Source organism: Clarias gariepinus, chromosome 11, assembly GCF_024256425.1.
Source record: "Clarias gariepinus isolate MV-2021 ecotype Netherlands chromosome 11, CGAR_prim_01v2, whole genome shotgun sequence".
In the NCBI taxonomy this organism is placed as follows: domain Eukaryota; kingdom Metazoa; phylum Chordata; class Actinopteri; order Siluriformes; family Clariidae; genus Clarias; species Clarias gariepinus.
In genome coordinates this window covers 14,379,075-14,397,207 of record NC_071110.1, presented here as the reverse complement: position 1 = coordinate 14,397,207, position 18,133 = coordinate 14,379,075, and the positions used below count along the sequence as shown (strand labels likewise).

Here is an 18,133-nt window from a genome sequence, read left to right as displayed (position 1 = left end):
AAAAAAGAAAATGGAAATGTAGTAATCTTAACCTCCTTTACTGCTTATGCTGTGTACAGGGCCATCCAAGCCTGGACCCTATCCCAGACTTAGGGCACGAGGCGAGGTAAACACTGGATATTGTGCCAATTCATTGCAGGGCACACATACAGTACACACACAAAAACACACTATGGACAATTTGGGAACTGTCCGTATTAATCTTTATTTTTAGGCCACACATTACATTTTCACAACACATTACATTGTTTAATAAATTACATTGTCTAATGCTAGTCTTTAATATTATAACAATTAATATTGTTTAATACAATATTAATTGTTATAATATTAAAGACTAGCATTAGTACCCATCGTTGCAGGAAAGGATTTGTAGAAATAGTTAAAAGGGTAAAGCTAAAAATAAGCTGATCAGCTTTAATGGATCAGTAATATTCAGGTCGAAGCTCATGTACTGTACATGTCTGTCTGTCTTCCTGTATGGCAAAAACTTTTTGCCTAATTTATTAATACATAGAAATATTTTTTTTTTTTACGTTGAGTATCTTACACCTTGTTTCCGCTAAGTTGTACTTCTTTCATCGTCAGCCAAATACTGTACCCTCCCTGTTCAGTAATTGGAAGGTGAATCACAGATGAGAAATTGCAAAAGTAGATTGAATAAAGATTAAGTTCTCTCTAAAAACGATTTAAGTGCATTACAATTCACTTATACGACTTCAGCGCTGTTATTGCAGCTGTAAAATAAAAACTTATTTTAAAGTACATTAATTCCAGCACATAACAGTTCATAACATGACTTTTTTATTTTACCACATAAAACTGCCCTCTTACAGTAGGTCAGGTATTTTACACCTCGGACTGCTGTGGATATGTTCGCTCTAATGACCCATGGTTTATCCCATAGTGGCGCGTCACATAACTAGCACCTTGGTTTCAGAACATATGAAAAATGAACTGGTTTAAAACTTCCCACAGGAAAAAGAAATATATACATTGATCATCTTTGAAGGTTAAATTTTCATTTTGTGCCTTCCTTCTTTTTGGAGTAAGCCATGCTGTGTCGAAATTTTGTTTGTGTTTTGTGAGAATTTGAGCGCTTTGTAAATGCATTATACTAGTTTCTGTCTTGCGCATACTTTGTGTATACACAGTAAATTATTGCGTTTATTGGCTTTGTTGAGTGATGCATAGAGCCACTTCCACCTTGAAGAAAAATTGTCTTCCCAATTTCGTCACATCCAATCCTCCCTGTCACTAGCGGGCGCCCACATGAAGGCTACTTCTACCATTTAGTTGGGAGGGCTGAAGACTATCACGTGACTAATGCTGTGACGTAATCTGGCACATAACTGCTCATAATGTCCCTTTTACTAAACATTTTGATTTTATGTATGCCGCAGATTAAACTTCAGGCAAATACCTAAGCACTGGCAAAGTTTCATAAAAATTTTTTAATGAAAGTTTCATTATGAGATATTGAAAGTGAGTTCTGACCAATGTACAGACTTTTATTTAGATAAAATCCCAACCGCAAACTGCTTCCTTCTTTTAGTTTGTAAATAAAAAAAACAAAAAAAAAGCTTGCTTGTTTGTACTGTGATATGACTGATTGTATCATCATGGCCGGCCATAGGATGTAAGAACTTATATAATATTATATAATACTTATATAATATTATAAGGATATAATACTTTTAAATATACAAACACACACCATGCAAAATACTACATAGAGTTTAGTGTTTCATTTTACTAAGCCAGTGTGGGCAGGGTTCGATTTAAGGGTGGATGGCCTGTTAATTTTTTTTTTTACAAAAACCATACCCTCTTAATTTATGCTGTGATTAATAATGCTGTGTATTATGTAAAATTTTAATGTAAATGAAATATGAAAACTCTATGTATGATCATCTTTGAACTAACAATGACTGACAGCTTTAATGATTATAAAAGACGAGTTCTTTACCCATTTGTATAATTTCATTACTCCCAAGAGAAGGATTCACCTATGCTTGGTTCCAAAAGGGTCAAAAATAGATTTTTAAATGCCATATTAGTAATTTGATGATTTGTGTGTATGTGTGTGTGAGAGAGAGAGAGAGAGAGAGAGAGAGAGAGAAAGAGAGAGAGACTGGTGTGTAGTCATACAGAACTAAAATACTATTAAATTAATTTATTTTATTAAAAAAAATTTCTGTAGATTTATATTGTACTCTTATAATTCTTTCCAAATGAAAGCCATTAAATGGATCAAATTATAGTTTTGACAAGTGCATGTTCAAATGCATGTGCTTTGTTTTGCTCCAAGTTGATTTCATTAAGCTTATGTTTCGTTAATAAAACTGTTCTTACTGTATTATTGTACAAATTACTATACTATATATATATATACTTATATACTATATATATATATATATATATATATATATATATATATATATATATATATATATATATATATAACATTTTATTATTTTTTTTATTTTAATACTTGACCACACCATCCCCCTTGATATATCGATTTTACAATTTGACCACTTAGTGTGTTGGTGACTAAGAAGGTGGGTGTGTTGAAAATGAAGAATTTTCAATTTGCATATAAATGGGATTGTGCTTGATTTCATTTTTTTTTTCTTTAAAAAACCAATATGTATAGCAATGTATTGTTTAATGCAGATTGGAACATTTAGATAGTCCAGCTTTATTATTTATTGGTAGTCTTATGACAAACACGTTTGCTGCATTGTCTCAAAACAATGTTGTCTGACAACGAGATGGATCATGGATAAATGTATATAGTGTTCTGTGTGTTTCTTGTGAAATTATAAATTACATTTTGTTCTGTCAATTAAACTCAAGTGCATTGAACCCTAGTCGTAGATGCAAAGATATAGGTTATGACGTCAGTGAAAGTGCAGCGGTAAACCCCATGGTCATATTTTATGATCTTTAATATTGCCGCACTAAGGCTCGTGTATACAGCTGCTAAACAATAGATCTGTGTCGAGTTTGTCTCCTTTGTCTTGGTTTAAATGTCCCATAATTCGCCCTATAGGACCATAAACGAGACATTTATGGCCCCTCGAGGCCTGTACACGCGAAATGACTTCCACACAGAAGCGCACTGGCTTCATGCAATAACCAATTAAAGTTAAGGTCAGGGCACACGAGTGCAGCCTGTGGCGGAAACTCAGTCCTGTAACCTGGAGACGCGGAGAACCCGAGCGCTGTAACTCAACCCCGAGCCGACATTTCACACCGCGCGCTGTCTCTCCAAACCTGTGGAAAACATGGGGTCGCTTATTTAATTGATTGATTGATTAATTGATTGATTGATTGATTAAGGAATAGCTGTTTATATTCGTTAGGTTAATGCGCAGGACTCCAGCATGCCGTGTGTGTGTGTGTGAGTGTTTCCGCGCAGGATGCCGAGCATGCAGAAGAGAGTGTTGTTTTCTCTGGCTGGAGTTCTGAGCTTCGCCTGTGTGCTGATCGGAGCCGCGGCTATGGGAGGGAGGAACTGGGTGAAGGCGACCGTGCTGTGCAAAACTGGAGCTCAGCTGGTTAATGCCACCGGATCGGAGCTGGACAAATTCATCGGGAGCTTAAACTACGGTCTCTTTCATGGACAGAGGTTGAAACAGTGTGGACTGGGAGGAAGACCTTTCTCCTTCTCCTGTGAGTTTACAGTAACTAAGTCAGTCTGTCGGCATTCAGATTAGAATAAATGAAGTTAAATGCCAGTTCTGGGCTATAATACAGTATAGTAATGAAATTAAAAGTAGTGTAAGCCATGTGGAGCTTTTTATTCTATTTCCCTAATAGACCTAGGTACTTTTGGCTATCAGGACTTTTGCCACGGTTTCACTGCTCGGCTGGTCTCACCATATCTTACCATCTCTCATCATCTCTCATCATCTCACCATCTCTCATCATCTCTCATCATCTCACCATCTCTCATCATCTCTCATCATCTCATCATCTCTCATCATCTCATCATCTCTCAGTCACGCAACTAGACTGTTTTCTGTTCTGGCACCTACAGTACAGTAGGTGGTGGAATAAACTTTCTGTAAATGGCTGTGCAGCTTAGTCACTGGCAATCTTGCTAAATCTTGCTAAAGACCTCTCTGCTTTTTAGATATTTAGGTTATTTATTCATCCATCCGGTTCCCCAACCCCCACTATGAAAAAAAAAAACAAGAAAAAACTTTCCCGACAGGGTTTGACTAATCTATGCGATGATGGAAACTTCAAAACACTTTTGTAAGTAGCTCTGGATAAAAGCACCTGCCAAATGTTTCAGTAGCTTTGTGATCTGGAGTTTCAGCTGTTTTATTCTTGAGGGTCACATGAAAGGTGGGTCATTTTTTTTATCCTTAGGATGAGGGAATTATGCCGATTATCAAGCTTATGCAATAGCTAACTTAATGGCTTCAGTGTTTTGAGAAAGACTTTAAAATTGCCCCCTCAATAAAGTCACTTTCGCTACACATTGTGTAGGCAGAATTATAAAACACACACCACAATGAGAGCATCCTCAAAACCTGTCATGCATAACTCAAATATGCAAACTGAAATCATTCAAAGACAGAAGTGTTAAATGTAATATTCTGCACACACACACACACACACACACATATATATATATATATATATATATATATATATATATATATATATATATATATATATATATATATATATATATATATTTATATAGTATAGATATATAAAGTGAGCTTTTAATTTAATTAAATAATTTCCATTCAATCCAATTTACAATAGAAAAAATATGTATATATGCGGTATATATACATAGTCAGCTTGTTTTAATACAAAGTTTAAATTATGTATAAGTATAAATTATACCCTGACATACCCTGCTACTATATATTGGCGCTAGAAATAGGTCTTTTTCTTACTCTGTTTAGTTTTTCCTGACCTGGTGGATGTGATCCCAGCTAGCCTGCATGTGAGCATCATCATCTTCTGTGCAGTGCTCATCTTCTTCTCATCCGTATGTTGTGCCTTCTTCATGTACAATGCCTTTGGAAATCCATATGAGACTCTACATGGACCTTTAGGCCTTTATCTGTGGAACCTGATCAGCTGTAAGTCTACACACACACACACACACACACACACACACACACACACACACACACACACACACAAATACGTTGTTTCACCTAAATGCCTTGATTTATCTGTGTCCCTTCCACTAACCCCTGCCTGCACAAAGACACACACAAAAAGCAAACAAACAAAGAGACACATAGCTATTTCACTAAAAGGTCTCCTTTGAAATTTATCAATGTGAATCTGAGACACTATCATTTATTTTTCCGTACCCCAAAACTTGTTTTGTGTACCTTTAGAAAAGGCTTGGGATTGGCTTGCATAATAAATAAATAAAAGCATGGAAATTTGCACTCTGTCCAACTGGCCAATTCTCCACCAGTGTCAGATGTCTCTGTGAATCATATGCTGATGGACAGTATCTTTACAATGACCTGCTTGACCCATCACCTGTTCCCAATAAAAAGTAGGACTTAAGACCACCTTGAATCAACTTAGGCTGAGATAGTACAGAGTTTAAGAATGACATGATATTTCACGTATTGTACTTTAAAAAAAAATCAAAAACACATTTACAGCACGTGTTAACTAGATTTGCACAAATCAAATTCTAAATGTAACCATTAACCATAAAGGTGGTTTTCTTGTACAGGTCTGTGCAGCTGTCTCATCCTAATCCTTTATGCATCAGAAGTCAAACTGCATCAACTGTCTGAGAAGATTGCTAACTACAAAGAAGGCACTTTTGTCTACAAGACATACAGTGAAGCATTCGACCACACTTTCTGGCTCATATTTGTTATTTTTCTTGTGCATAGCTTTAACATCCTTCTGATCCGCCTAGCCGGCATCCAGTTTCCCTTCCAGGAGGCCAAAGAGACAGATGCCAGCACGGGTGCAGCGGATCTCATGTACTGACTGACTCTATTGTCCTGTAACCACCCCCAGGATGCGATATCCTACCATGGCTATTAGCGCTGTTCACTTAAAGTTTCACATCTTGCCCCATCCGTTGTTCTGATTTGTTTACAAATCAACAGATGACACATCTGAGCCTTTTTTGATGCATCTTTTTACTTTCAGGAGAGGAACCGACTTGGAAATGGTCCTGCCTGTATGTATGAGAGATGAGTGTTATCACATTGTGGGGAGGCTAGTGGAGGGACCCGTCTCTCAGCTGGACTCGTGATTGCATATTCGGTTAACTGCCATCTCAGTATTTTAAATACCTGTTGACATGCAGAAATGGCACAACCCAGCCTTGTCTCATCAGCATGGGCCCTATTTATTCTCCCGTAGTACTTGCATCTTTCAGACTGCAAGTAACATTACACTACATGATGGTTAATTTATTTGATAATTATTTTTATTTGTATAGTGTATTGTGTAAACCCCTTTTTTGAATGTGCCAAGGATCCTGATTCATAAATACCATTTAGTTAGATGAGGGAATGTTTACTGTAATCTCATTGAGACCATATGTTTATTAGCTATCATAAAATGTGCAAAGTGAGTCGGTGATGTTAATGTATAATTTGATGTCAATATGAATAGGACAGAATTTCCAGACTGTATGGTTTGATAGTCATGATAAAAGCCCTGAATTAGTATGAATTAGTATTTCTGGTTGTGAGAGCAACCACACCAAGGGTACCTATTAATAAGTGTTTGTTATCTGTACGCTTGCAAATGTGACATGCCATGCATGTCGCTACATACAAAGTGAAGTGTTGAAGGTGAATGTTTGAATGCTTTTTAAATTTCTAAAGCAAATTAAATGTTGTTACGGACATACTATTTAATTTACAATAAATAATTTAGCCAGTGTTTTATGGAATGCATATTATCCTCATTTACTTTTTTCAGATTTTTGAAGATTTTTCAGTCCTTGCTTAGTCCAACCCACTGTTCAACTGTGGTTTTTTTTTCTTCTCCTGATTAAATTGTTTTATTAATGTGATGTACTACCACGTGAAACAGGTATGGATGCAAAGCTATTTTTTATATCAAAGTCTTTTTTTTTCGGGTCTCAAAAATAAATAGATAAAATGCAAACCTTTTCACCAAAGCCTTTCCAGTGGCACCAACATGCAAATAAAGAAAGTGAAAAAAAAAGAGATGTACTGTGCAGTACACAGTAATAGTTTGGAAGCTCTTTAGCATCCTCTTATGGATATTTCTGTGTATACACTATTTCTGTTAACATTGTAACACATCAGTTCACATTAATAATAAATTCGACAATAAAAAAAAAATCGGAACTACTTTAAAGGTCTTGAAACGACTTTACGTGAAGCTCCCCACCCACTATCAGAAGAAAGGGGTGTAATAGCGAATGAAGTTGCGAGCACTTACTCTTGCCTACTCTTGCTTTTTACTGTATAAAAAGGCTTTTGGTCACTTGAGAAAACAATTGGGTTAAGTATGTTTGCAAAAAGTCATCTTAAAAAACTGCGACATCAACCTTCCACTAAACAACATGGGAAGAACAAGGTAGGCTTTTATTGCTTTGTTGTTCTTTATCTCTATGCTAATGTATTTTTAGAAAATGCAAAAAAGGAAAGATTACAGTATATATACAGTAGAATATACAGTACAGTACATTGAACACTATAGTAAAAGCTTCAGTAAGAGCTAGTGCATCAAATAATCACACTAATAAATGACAGGCTAAAAAATCATGGCTAAATATGCAAAATTAAGATTTGTGTCACTTAACTCAAATTATATGATGGCATATGACTGTATATTTATGTATATGTATGTATATGTATGTATTATGTATATAGACACCCTTATGCCAGTTATAATTTAAAATATATTCATATTTTGCTTCTCATATTTTATGTTTTTTATCAATAGCTAAGTATACAATTAAAGTGTGTCATGTAACTTACATGATGTCACATCATTATAACTACATTTTGTTTTAATTTTGAAAAATGTATATAGTAATAAAATTTAATTATTCAATTTTAAAATTTAGAATTCTTTTTATATAAAAATGGCCAGGAATTGTTTTTAGCTTTATTTTCACATTCTATGTTTTTAACACCAATTAACTCCATCTGAAACAAACCATGTAAATTTTCATGTTTATTTGCCATGTTCACAAAATTTTAGTGCCAATTGTACATTGAACTGCGTGTTGTGATCCTCGGACAACACAGAGTTGTACAATAAAAACATATTAAAGGACAGGAAAGGATATTTATATAAATGAAAAATTGCCTACATTTATCACATTATTTAAACTTTTAAAAATAATAGATAAAATCTTTCAAAGGCTTTCCAGTGGCACCACCATGCAAATAAAGAATTTGAAAACAAAGAGATGTACTCAGTACAATAATCATTTGAAAGCTCTTCAGCATCCTCTTATGGATATTTCTATTTGTTTTTGTGATTAATTACTGTACTATATTTCCTAATATTAACTGGAATAAACTATGACTACATGCACCACCAATCATGGTAAACTGTCCAAAAACAAATGTTATAATTTCTTACCAAATCAACAAGTTTATACCGTATGGTTTGTCACTCCTTCTACTTTAATTGCCAAATTATTGCTGCAGTTGTACATTGAAATGCTGCGACAGCAAAGAGTAGTGCAATAAAAACATTTTGGAGGAAAAAATATAAAATACTGTTCTTGCAAGAACAATTCCAGAACAGCTGACCTCTGCGTCTTAAACAAAACAACTCACTGTTACTTAAATAGTTTCAAACTTGTGTTTAAAATAGCAATGTGTTAATGCTTTAACATAGAATCAATAATGGAGAATGTTAACACCATTTTATAAAAATATACATCAACATCCTGAAAGTCTCATACTTAATAGGGTGGCATAAGTATTCTTAGTCTCATTTCAGGTATAGTATAGCATGATTATATCTATTCGGCTGCAGAATGAACTCAGGGGTCCCTGGACAGATGATGGTACCACAAGATGGCACCATTGAGCTGCTGTGTTGCCTTACCCCTTATCAAAATATCAATCTTTATCTATACTGCGTATCCTGCGTGGGCGGACCTGGGGAAACTTTGGGCACCCTAGATGTGGTGCCAGCTATACATGCCCAATTATAAACTATAGGCATTTTGCAAATTCTAATCTACACCACATTTCATTGGAGGAAATCGGACTAGCAGAGATTAGAACCCGGCCCTGGAGCTGTGCGGTGACAGTGCTAACCACTGAGCCATCATGCCACCATGCTACATAAAGTAGGCTTTTAACAGGAACCATGAATATTTGATGGGTGTAGCTTCTTCAGAGGTATCTACCCTAACTGTCGCAACTAACTTTATCTATTCAAAAAGTTTATTCACACTGTACAATCATGTTGCAGCCCAAGAATGATTCTTTCAAAGTAATAAAATCTTAAGACCTAACTCAGTGTGATGAATTCTGTACCTGTAAACTCTTTAGAGAGGAAACACTTTAACTCACAGTTTAAAGTATCAACTTTTCTCTCCAAAATGAAACACTATCAACTAAATGAGATCTGGGTTGTGAAGAGAGAGCTCCCTTAGACAGTGGTAATGGAATCTAGACTTGCTCACTTTGTTCCCAAATCACTTTAGTTTGTAAAATCAATTCCAGAGCTTTGCAATTGATGTCCAAGTCCCAACGATTTGGAATTAGAAAACTAACTTGTTTAGGAATCGACTCGCAGAATTCTCACATCTAACACATCACTCGTTTGTCTGCCATGTCTGAAAATGCGATTCGGAATAAGTGTCAGGTCTAATTTAATTGCAAGAGTAATTTGAAAGAAAAAAGTTCTGTGAATTCAGTCGAACTACTTATAGTAGCTTTAGTAATGCTTTAGAATGAATCAAATGCGAAATGCGAAAGGATGACACGCAAATCCGTGAAGCGTTCCTCTTTAGGGGGCAGTGGTGGAGGGCTAAGGCACTGAGTTACTGATCGGAAGATCAGCGGTTCGAGCCCCACTCCACCAGGCTGCCACTGTTGGGCCCTTGAGCAAGGCCCTTAACCCTAACTGCTCCAGGGGCGCCGTATCATGGCTGACCCTGCGCTCTGACCCCAGTTACGCTGGGATATGCGAAGAAGGAATTTCACTCTGCTGTAATGTATATGTGACAAATAAGGGCTTAACTTAACTTATGACATCTTGTTACTTCTGTTTTGACATTTTTGCTCGTCACTTCCTTTCTGCTGTTGTGAAATGTCTCACATATAGAGATACAATACAGATTGCTAAGGATATTATTTATTTATTGCATCAGTCATGGATACTGTAAAATTGTACAAAAGAACAGGCACTATGAGCATAAAGACAATGCCACTCATAAAAAGACATCCTTCAGTATTTGCACTGTTCGACTACATAGTCCTACTACAATCCTACTATCCATGCAGAAGGAGATGGGCACCCTTTTAACTCAGATCTCTCTAAGTGATTAGGTCCTACATCTACATCTGGATGTTTATAAATATAAGGTTTATTGATAAAAGCACTATACAAATGCAAATTGAACTGAATTAATTCCAGTAGGCCTATTATCTTGAATTATATAAATTATGTACTGTAAATTATATTTATAGTGTAGCATGCCTACGAAAACAGTCATGGTTGTGTAATCGATACACTGATGCTGTTTCCTTTAAACTTATCTTCCTCTGAGAAAAAGAAAACAAGCTCAGGCTTCCTCCAGCAACAATGGCCTTACTGAAACATTCATGTAGCTTCCCGAACTCGCAACAGTATAGCTTATGAAGCTGAATGCATGTGCCGCATGTCTGTCATCTGCAGACGGAGAACGGGTTGGAGAAGTCCAGTGACAAGGACACAGACCTGGATGACATTCTGAGTCAGATAGCAGAACTCGACAAATGGAGGGAAATATTTGACGCTCGGGGGTGAGAAGTCTGTTGTGGCATTATTTAGAAATACACTCAACTGCCAGTTTAATAGGTATATTAAACCTATGGCCATTTTATTACATAAACCTACTATAGAGATGCAATTTGTTTATAATTACTGACTGTAGGTCACATGATGCTAATTTGTCAACTGTTCTATGTTCGAACCTTCAATGGAAGCGACCTTTAAAGGACTATTAGCTGTATTTCTGGGAGATAGAACTTTCTTAACACAGGATGGACTACGACACAGCAATGACTCTGTGTCTGTAACAGTGTCACACATGTCAGTGTCACATATAGTCAGAATGGCTTCTGTATTAATAGATGATCTGCAATGGTCCTGTTGTGGTGTCTGTTGATTAACAGATAAGATGGAAACTAAGTAATTATTTTTTACATTGGATAGACTACAGTTAGTAACTGTATAATTGCCTACCTGTATGATAGGCATAATGGATAAAAGGGACAATGAAAGTCAATGTGCAACGTGTCATGGTATTCCTAATAAAATGTCACATATTTACAGTAGGTTTCATGTCTTGTCTTGCAGGATGGAACTACAAGACGTTTTTAAAAAAGTAAGTATGTGCTTTTTTGCCTTGATTACATGTTAGCTAATCAGGTGACGAACATTTTTGCGTTTTTTCTTATGTGGCACAACATGATCACCTGAGACCCAGGCGGTTAGGTAACTTGATATCATTTGTACCTTACTAAAGGGATGCTGTGTATTCGCGTGCATGCACAGTCGCAAGTGTGTCTGAGGGAAAAACCTGGGGACACTGCTAGAGAGCTAGACGTGACTGGTCAGCTGTTTTTTTTTTTTTTTTATAATCACCAGACCAGTTCATGGAACGATGTGTGAATGTAAATTTTGGCAGACGAATGTAGTCCATGAAATGGAAGATTATAAGCAGCTGTTCCAGAACATCAGCACTCTGCAGCCCTCCAGGCTTGGTTACATTGAACTCCTTCAAGAGGAGGTGAAGAGAAACCAGGATGTGAGTGATCCATTGACCATACAGGGAATGTCATGGAATTGATACATTTTGCATGATGCATGTATTTATTTTCCGCAAGAATCTGAGATGCATCAGAAGGAACAAAACAGAATTTCCTGTGATGTTGGCTATGATGTTCCAATTTTAATCGATTGATCTTTTTTACAGATTTCTTTTGCAGTTATCCACTCTATTGGACCGGTATCTTTGGTGGATAAGTTTTCCCAATCCTAATGCTGTTTCTTTCTTTCTCGCTGACTGCTGTAGAGACCGCTCGAGAGGACTAAAGCTGAGGAAGACACAGAGGATGTTCCTCGGTCTCCTTCGGCCCATTCACACAATAGCAATGCCAACCCGCTGTTGGTGCCCCACTCCATCCCTCGTGCACTCGTCGTCTCTCCCAGTCTGGGTGGACATCCAGTTTCACCTGAACTTGCCATGGTGAGCTATAGAAAATTAGTCTGTTACTTAATCCCAGTGGGCCTCCTTGTGTCTTGTCTCACAGCAATACACTTGAAATGATTTATTAATGTACTTCCATAGATGCAGAAGTTTGTAGAAAGCCCTACACAACACTAATATCTATGCCACGTTTGATTCATAACGATGCTGTTATGTATTCGTTTTGTCTGATTTTCTTCCCCTTATACAGAGTCTGAGGAAAATTTTGTTTGGAAATACATTACACGTCTTTAATTTTGAGTGGAAGAAATCCTTCTTTAAGTTTCGGGAGCCATATTCGAACCTTTCGTATGCACTGGAGGCAGAAAGAGTGAGTACGTTTAACTTATCTAATGGCTCTATGTAATGGAAGTTTAATTGAATTATGTGGTTTTGTAGTCATATCTTAAGCTAAGGCAGTGTGCAACTCAATGCATACAAATGCACAGGTCATTTAAAATTACATACATACATATGCATGATGTTTTGTCTGTATAAGTATCGATCGCTTGTGTTTGGGGTATAAATTTACATATATAAGGGAAGTTTACCTTCTTTTTAATGACTTAAGTTAATACATAAATAAAGCAGGGCATGCAGTAGTTAATATTTTAAACATAAGGAATGTTACACAATGTATTTTCATTTTTAATGCTGAAAAGATGCTGATTTCATGTTGTTTTAAAAAAAAAAAATTCTATATAACTCACAATACTTTTTAACATTTAACATGCTGATCGTAGGAAATAGCTTTAACTTCATCTCTACCAAAAGAGAGCGATGCTGCAGTACTTTAGTCTATGAATCTGTCCAGGCATCTCACCTGTATTTAAAAAGATCATGCTCAAATCACGCATGAAGGTACGTTACGAATACGTTTACTGGCTGAGCTCGAACTGGGAGCGGGACAAACTCATGCACACATGATGCCTGAAGATCTCTTTGTGTTATCAACAAAAAGAGCATATTTAAGCTTTTGGCCAGGTGCCAAAAGCTTACATCCACGTACATCCTATACATCAAAGCAACCGGTCATTAACATGTACAGTACGTCTTAGAGAAGCCGAAAGATGGACAGATGATAGGAAATGCATTAGCATTTTCCAGTTAAACAAAATGGTCCCTGCAGACACAAGCTGTTTGTATGTAAGGGCTATAGGAAGTGTTACCATATAAGGAATCAGAAAGTTCAATTCAATTTAATTCAATTATATTATATTTGTATAGGGCTTTTAACAATTGGCATTGTCGTAAAGCATCTTTACACGATCAAAAGAAAATTATGGAAGTGCAACGAAGGGGTTGTTTTATTGGCATAGAGGCATGGGAGAGTTTACATCATATTATAAAACTTTACCCTATCAGCTCCATCATAATAAATCCAGTAGCTGTGGTGAGCATCTCCCAAAATTCTGTGTAACTGCTTCCACATTGGATTTCTCATTAAACACTTTTATTCCTTATGATTAATATTGTTGCACTAGTAAATTCTTCTGTAACATCATAGCAAAAAGACAGCACCAAGTAAAGTAACTGACTAGCATCAGCACAATAATATATATTATAGTGATCCGGACCATCTCTACCTTTTGGACCTGTCTAATTCATCCCAGTACCAAGCTTCTGGCTGGAGATCTTGTTGCATGAAGGCCCCATGTTGTCTCCTTGGGATCTGTGTGATGACTGTTTCATTATGCAGTACCATGAAGACGGTCCTGGCTTCGGCTGATTCAGAAAGTTCTTTGAGGACTTGTGACCGCAGTCGCTCAATAGTTGGACTTTCCTACAGTTTTGTATCTCAGCCTTTCTGTTGAGTCTGGTTCCTGTTAAGGTTTCTTCTTATTACCATCTTAGGAAGTATTCCCTTGCCATCGTCCCCTTGGCTTGCTCATCATGGACAATCTGATCATTTTGATTTATACAAATTTTCTCAAACATTTCATACTCACTTCCATAATGTTCTTTCTGTAAAGCTGCTTTGCAGCAGTGACCATTGTTTGAATAAAATAAAAAATATATATATTTAAATTGAACAATAATTGACAGTGAATATAAAATACAGGAAGGATACGTGAAAAACAGAACAGGTGAAACAAGAGATGCTAGATAAAGGTGACTGAAAAACAGAATTTAGTCACACACTTCAGGAAACAAATGACTCAAACCATGACAAGCTATAATCAGGAAGTAATAAATCTAGAACACATGATCAAAGGCATCAACTTATTAGTGATCAGTGACATGTGACTTAAAGGTGGCATGCTGAGCTCCTGAGGATTTACCCAATATCTCCAGTGTAAACTTATTAACCACAAATGTGTAAAGGGCATGAAGTTCTCATGACCACAGTTAAGAACTTCTGCTATCATATGACATACTCCATGACATACTAATACAGTACATATGACCTAAGCATGCTTAACTCTTGGTTTTGCAGGGGGGAGCCCGTGCTATTCAGATGGCAGTCCAGGCCCACGTGATCAAATACCTGCTTTTTTCAACAACCTGCTGTGAAATGGAGAGGTGAGGAAAGACTCGTGCTCTGTCTGCAGTTGTGGTCTAAATGATACAGTGAAAGAAATGAATTGTTCTTGTTTGCTGTGTATTTCAGTCTGTTGAAGGTTGGAGAGAAAGAGCAGGAGAGGGCTTTGGCTGCTGCTTTGGCTGATATTTTATGGACAGCTGGTGAGGAGTGTACTGCCACCGTCTCCTTGGTTACACCAGATCGCTGCTTCACCCCCCACCTGGACTACAAACTGGACAACTTCACCGAGAGGGTACTGTTTGCCATGCGGTGTCTAGTATCAATTTCTCAAACTACACTACATATGGCTTCTGAGACACACCATACACACATTTTATATTGTGACAGGTTAGTTGTTGTTTTTTTTTTCTTTTAGCTGCAGCTTTTCACCTTTACGAAGAAAGAAGATGTGACAAAATTTATATATGAACATATTCAATGTGTGAGTTTTTAAGGACATAGTTTTATCTATTCTTGCAAAAGAAACGGACATAGTTTATTTCAATGCTATTGTCTATATTCATTAAATAAAGTGCATACTGTATGTATTCTTATTCTGTAAGTTCAATGAGGAGGGAAGCCATGGAGTCATTCTCTTTCTCTATAGCTTGATCTTCTCAAGGTCAATTATTAGGTAAGTTTTCCCCCCAAGCTTATTAATACTTATTAATATTTTTTTCTAAAATATGTTTTTTTTATATAACACCACAGCAGTTTAGTTTTAATCTATTTATAGCATGTATGTTTAGTCACTTATGCTGTAACAGCTATAAACAGTTGTTCTTTCACCGTCCTCTTATTTTTCTCTATTAATTACACATTTAAAAATGTACCTTGGCACACTATGGCCCAACATCAATATTCTTTCTCCTTTATGTCAGTAAACAAGTTGCTATTATAGAAACAGTAATGTAGTTCTCACTCACACACATACTCGGGGTCACAGGGGGCCTGCAGCCTATCCCAGAAGACTTGATGCACACTGGATGAGGTGAAAATTCTATTACAGGGCACACGCATACACACTCACACACTACAGGCAATTTGGGAACGGGAATTAGCCTAATCTGCATGTCTTTGAATGGTGAGAGGAAACTGGAGTACCCAGAGGAAATCCACCAAGCATGGAGAGAACATGTAAACTCCACGTACACAGCTCCATGGTGGGAATCGAACTCTCAACCCTGTAGGTGCAAGGTGACCACTCTGCCACCATGCCACTCATAATACTGTTCTGTCCTGCTGCCCAATCAGATTCGAACACTTGTGATGTGGCATAAAAGATTTAAAGAATGAGAGTGAAAACAACATAGAAAATAAGAAATACGGGGAGAAACGACCTATTACAGATGCCATTGTATGTTTAACTTAGAATTTTCCTTCTAAATATCCAAGGTTGCAGGAGGATCTGGATGTCAGCACGACTCATCTCTTACAATTTGGCTTGGGCAACTTTGTTTGTCGCCAGGTAAATAAATCATACTTCTGTAATGCAACATTTGTTATACATATGTAATATTTACTGTCAGGAAAAAAAAAAGCTTATTATTTTATCGTACAGTACATGGAATATCTTGACGTCATAAAGCATGTTTATGCAAAAAAATATATGTTTTTGTGATTAAATACCTGCTAATGATTCCTGGTAATTGAAATTTAACGATCTTTAATCATTAGGCTCTTGTTAACCTATTGTTGACTGGGCGTGCCAGTCCTAACGTCTTTAACGGTACATTGATATGTGATGAGCATGGCAACACGCTTGACCAACCTCTTCATGGAGTTCTGACTCGCAGTAGTGTGGGATATCTACACTGGAGCCGAGAGCAAGCGGAACATGCAAGTCTGCCTGCTGTAAGTCCTATGAGGAGCTTATCACACTGTACGTAAAGGTTGATCATCAAAAGCCTGTAAACAAAGTAATTCTCTATATAATGACTTCTTTTTCAGGTGGGAAGCATGCTCAAGACACCCAAACTGCCTGTTTGGGTTTGCAACATCAATGGCACCTACAGTGTTTTATTTAGCCCAAACCGATCCCTTCTGTCTGACTGGAAGGTGGAACACCTCTTCCACCTCTACTTTTACAATGGTCAACCAACTCAGGTCAATACAACATTGCTCACCATAGGTAAGGTTATTTCATCTCCATAACACTGCTTGACTTCATTCCCAACTTCTGAATTCACATGGTGCACATGGTTCAGTGGTCTTTGACAAAACTGATTTAACTATACATACATATATATATATATATATATATATATATATATATATATATATATATATATATATATACCACAATATATATATATATATATATATATATATATATATATATATATAAAACACAAAAACACATCTAAAGAGAGTCATTACAGTAGTGAGCAAGTAATCAATTTTTTCTTAATCTTTTGTTTTAGACACACATTCTCATCACTGGGAGGCTAAAAGCAAAGACTGTCAAGGAGACCCTGAGAAGAGGTTCCCCTCTGTGGAGATGACCATCAGGACTAAATGGGAGGGAGCAGCAATTGACTGGAATGGGACAGTACCTTTCTTCTGAGGTTTAGCTAGACATTGATCTCAAATTAGGAGTCTTTTTTTTAACATTACATGCATTATTATTATTATTATTATTATTATTATTATTATTATCAGTTTTGGGGGACAGTGTTTTTACTTTTTAAAGTAACTAATTACATTACAAAAATACTGTCTTTAAAAACTAATCAGTTACATTACAGCTTTACTTTCTGATAAAAGTAACTAGTTAGAATACTTTTCCATTGCAGAAAATGAAAACTCATTTGTGATTTCTCATGCATGTTGTTTTAGTCAAGACATTTATAGTTATTCTACCATCATTACTCAGCAAAGTTTGGCCCTAATCTGTTAATTACTAATACCTCTATCTACGCAGTTTCGCACAATGGCCGTAAGTATTGTGCTGTCTGGCTCACGGATTACATAAATTGTTTGAATAACGGATTACATTTTTGAAAATAGAATTCTTAAATGGCGGATCTAATGCGTTAGATTACTTGTTACATCAAAAAAGTAATCCAAGTACTCTAACTTTGTAATGCGTTACACCCAACACTGATTATTATAATGTCCCTTAATCATGTTTAAATAGTTTACGAACTCCCCTAAACTTTTCATATAATGTAGATAGACAA

The 18,133-nt window shown here is 36.4% G+C and overlaps 2 protein-coding genes across 2 annotated transcripts; both read left to right on the top strand.

Moving 5' to 3' along the window:
* The first annotated feature begins 3,222 nt into the window (after positions 1 to 3,222).
* On the top strand, positions 3,223 to 6,279 carry clrn1 (clarin 1). Its single transcript, XM_053507833.1, has 3 exons — positions 3,223 to 3,681; positions 4,938 to 5,117; positions 5,738 to 6,279. Exons 1-3 carry the CDS (start codon positions 3,429 to 3,431, stop codon positions 6,001 to 6,003), a joined length of 699 nt encoding a protein of 232 aa, XP_053363808.1. The 5' UTR covers positions 3,223 to 3,428; the 3' UTR covers positions 6,004 to 6,279.
* A 4,563-nt stretch (positions 6,280 to 10,842) lies between these two features.
* Positions 10,843 to 17,517, top strand: mindy4b (MINDY family member 4B). Its single transcript, XM_053507554.1, has 12 exons — positions 10,843 to 10,979; positions 11,827 to 11,986; positions 12,254 to 12,427; positions 12,639 to 12,758; positions 14,865 to 14,950; positions 15,039 to 15,204; positions 15,328 to 15,393; positions 15,515 to 15,585; positions 16,347 to 16,419; positions 16,629 to 16,805; positions 16,902 to 17,082; positions 17,375 to 17,517. Exons 1-12 carry the CDS (start codon positions 10,843 to 10,845, stop codon positions 17,515 to 17,517), a joined length of 1,554 nt encoding a protein of 517 aa, XP_053363529.1.
* Positions 17,518 to 18,133: the final 616 nt, after the last annotated feature.

Bases quoted from the DNA above. Each gene is read 5' to 3' on its own strand.
- clrn1 (XM_053507833.1), top strand. From the start codon at position 3,429: ATGCCGAGCATGCAGAAGAGAGTGTTGTTTTCTCTGGCTGGAGTTCTG. The intron at 3,682-4,937 runs GTGAGTTTACAG...TACTCTGTTTAG, and splicing joins AAGACCTTTCTCCTTCTCCT to TTTTTCCTGACCTGGTGGAT. The intron at 5,118-5,737 runs GTAAGTCTACAC...TTTCTTGTACAG, and splicing joins TCTGTGGAACCTGATCAGCT to GTCTGTGCAGCTGTCTCATC.
- mindy4b (XM_053507554.1), top strand. From the start codon at position 10,843: ATGCATGTGCCGCATGTCTGTCATCTGCAGACGGAGAACGGGTTGGAG. The intron at 10,980-11,826 runs GTGAGAAGTCTG...TATAATCACCAG, and splicing joins GAAATATTTGACGCTCGGGG to ACCAGTTCATGGAACGATGT. The intron at 12,428-12,638 runs GTGAGCTATAGA...CCCCTTATACAG, and splicing joins TTTCACCTGAACTTGCCATG to AGTCTGAGGAAAATTTTGTT.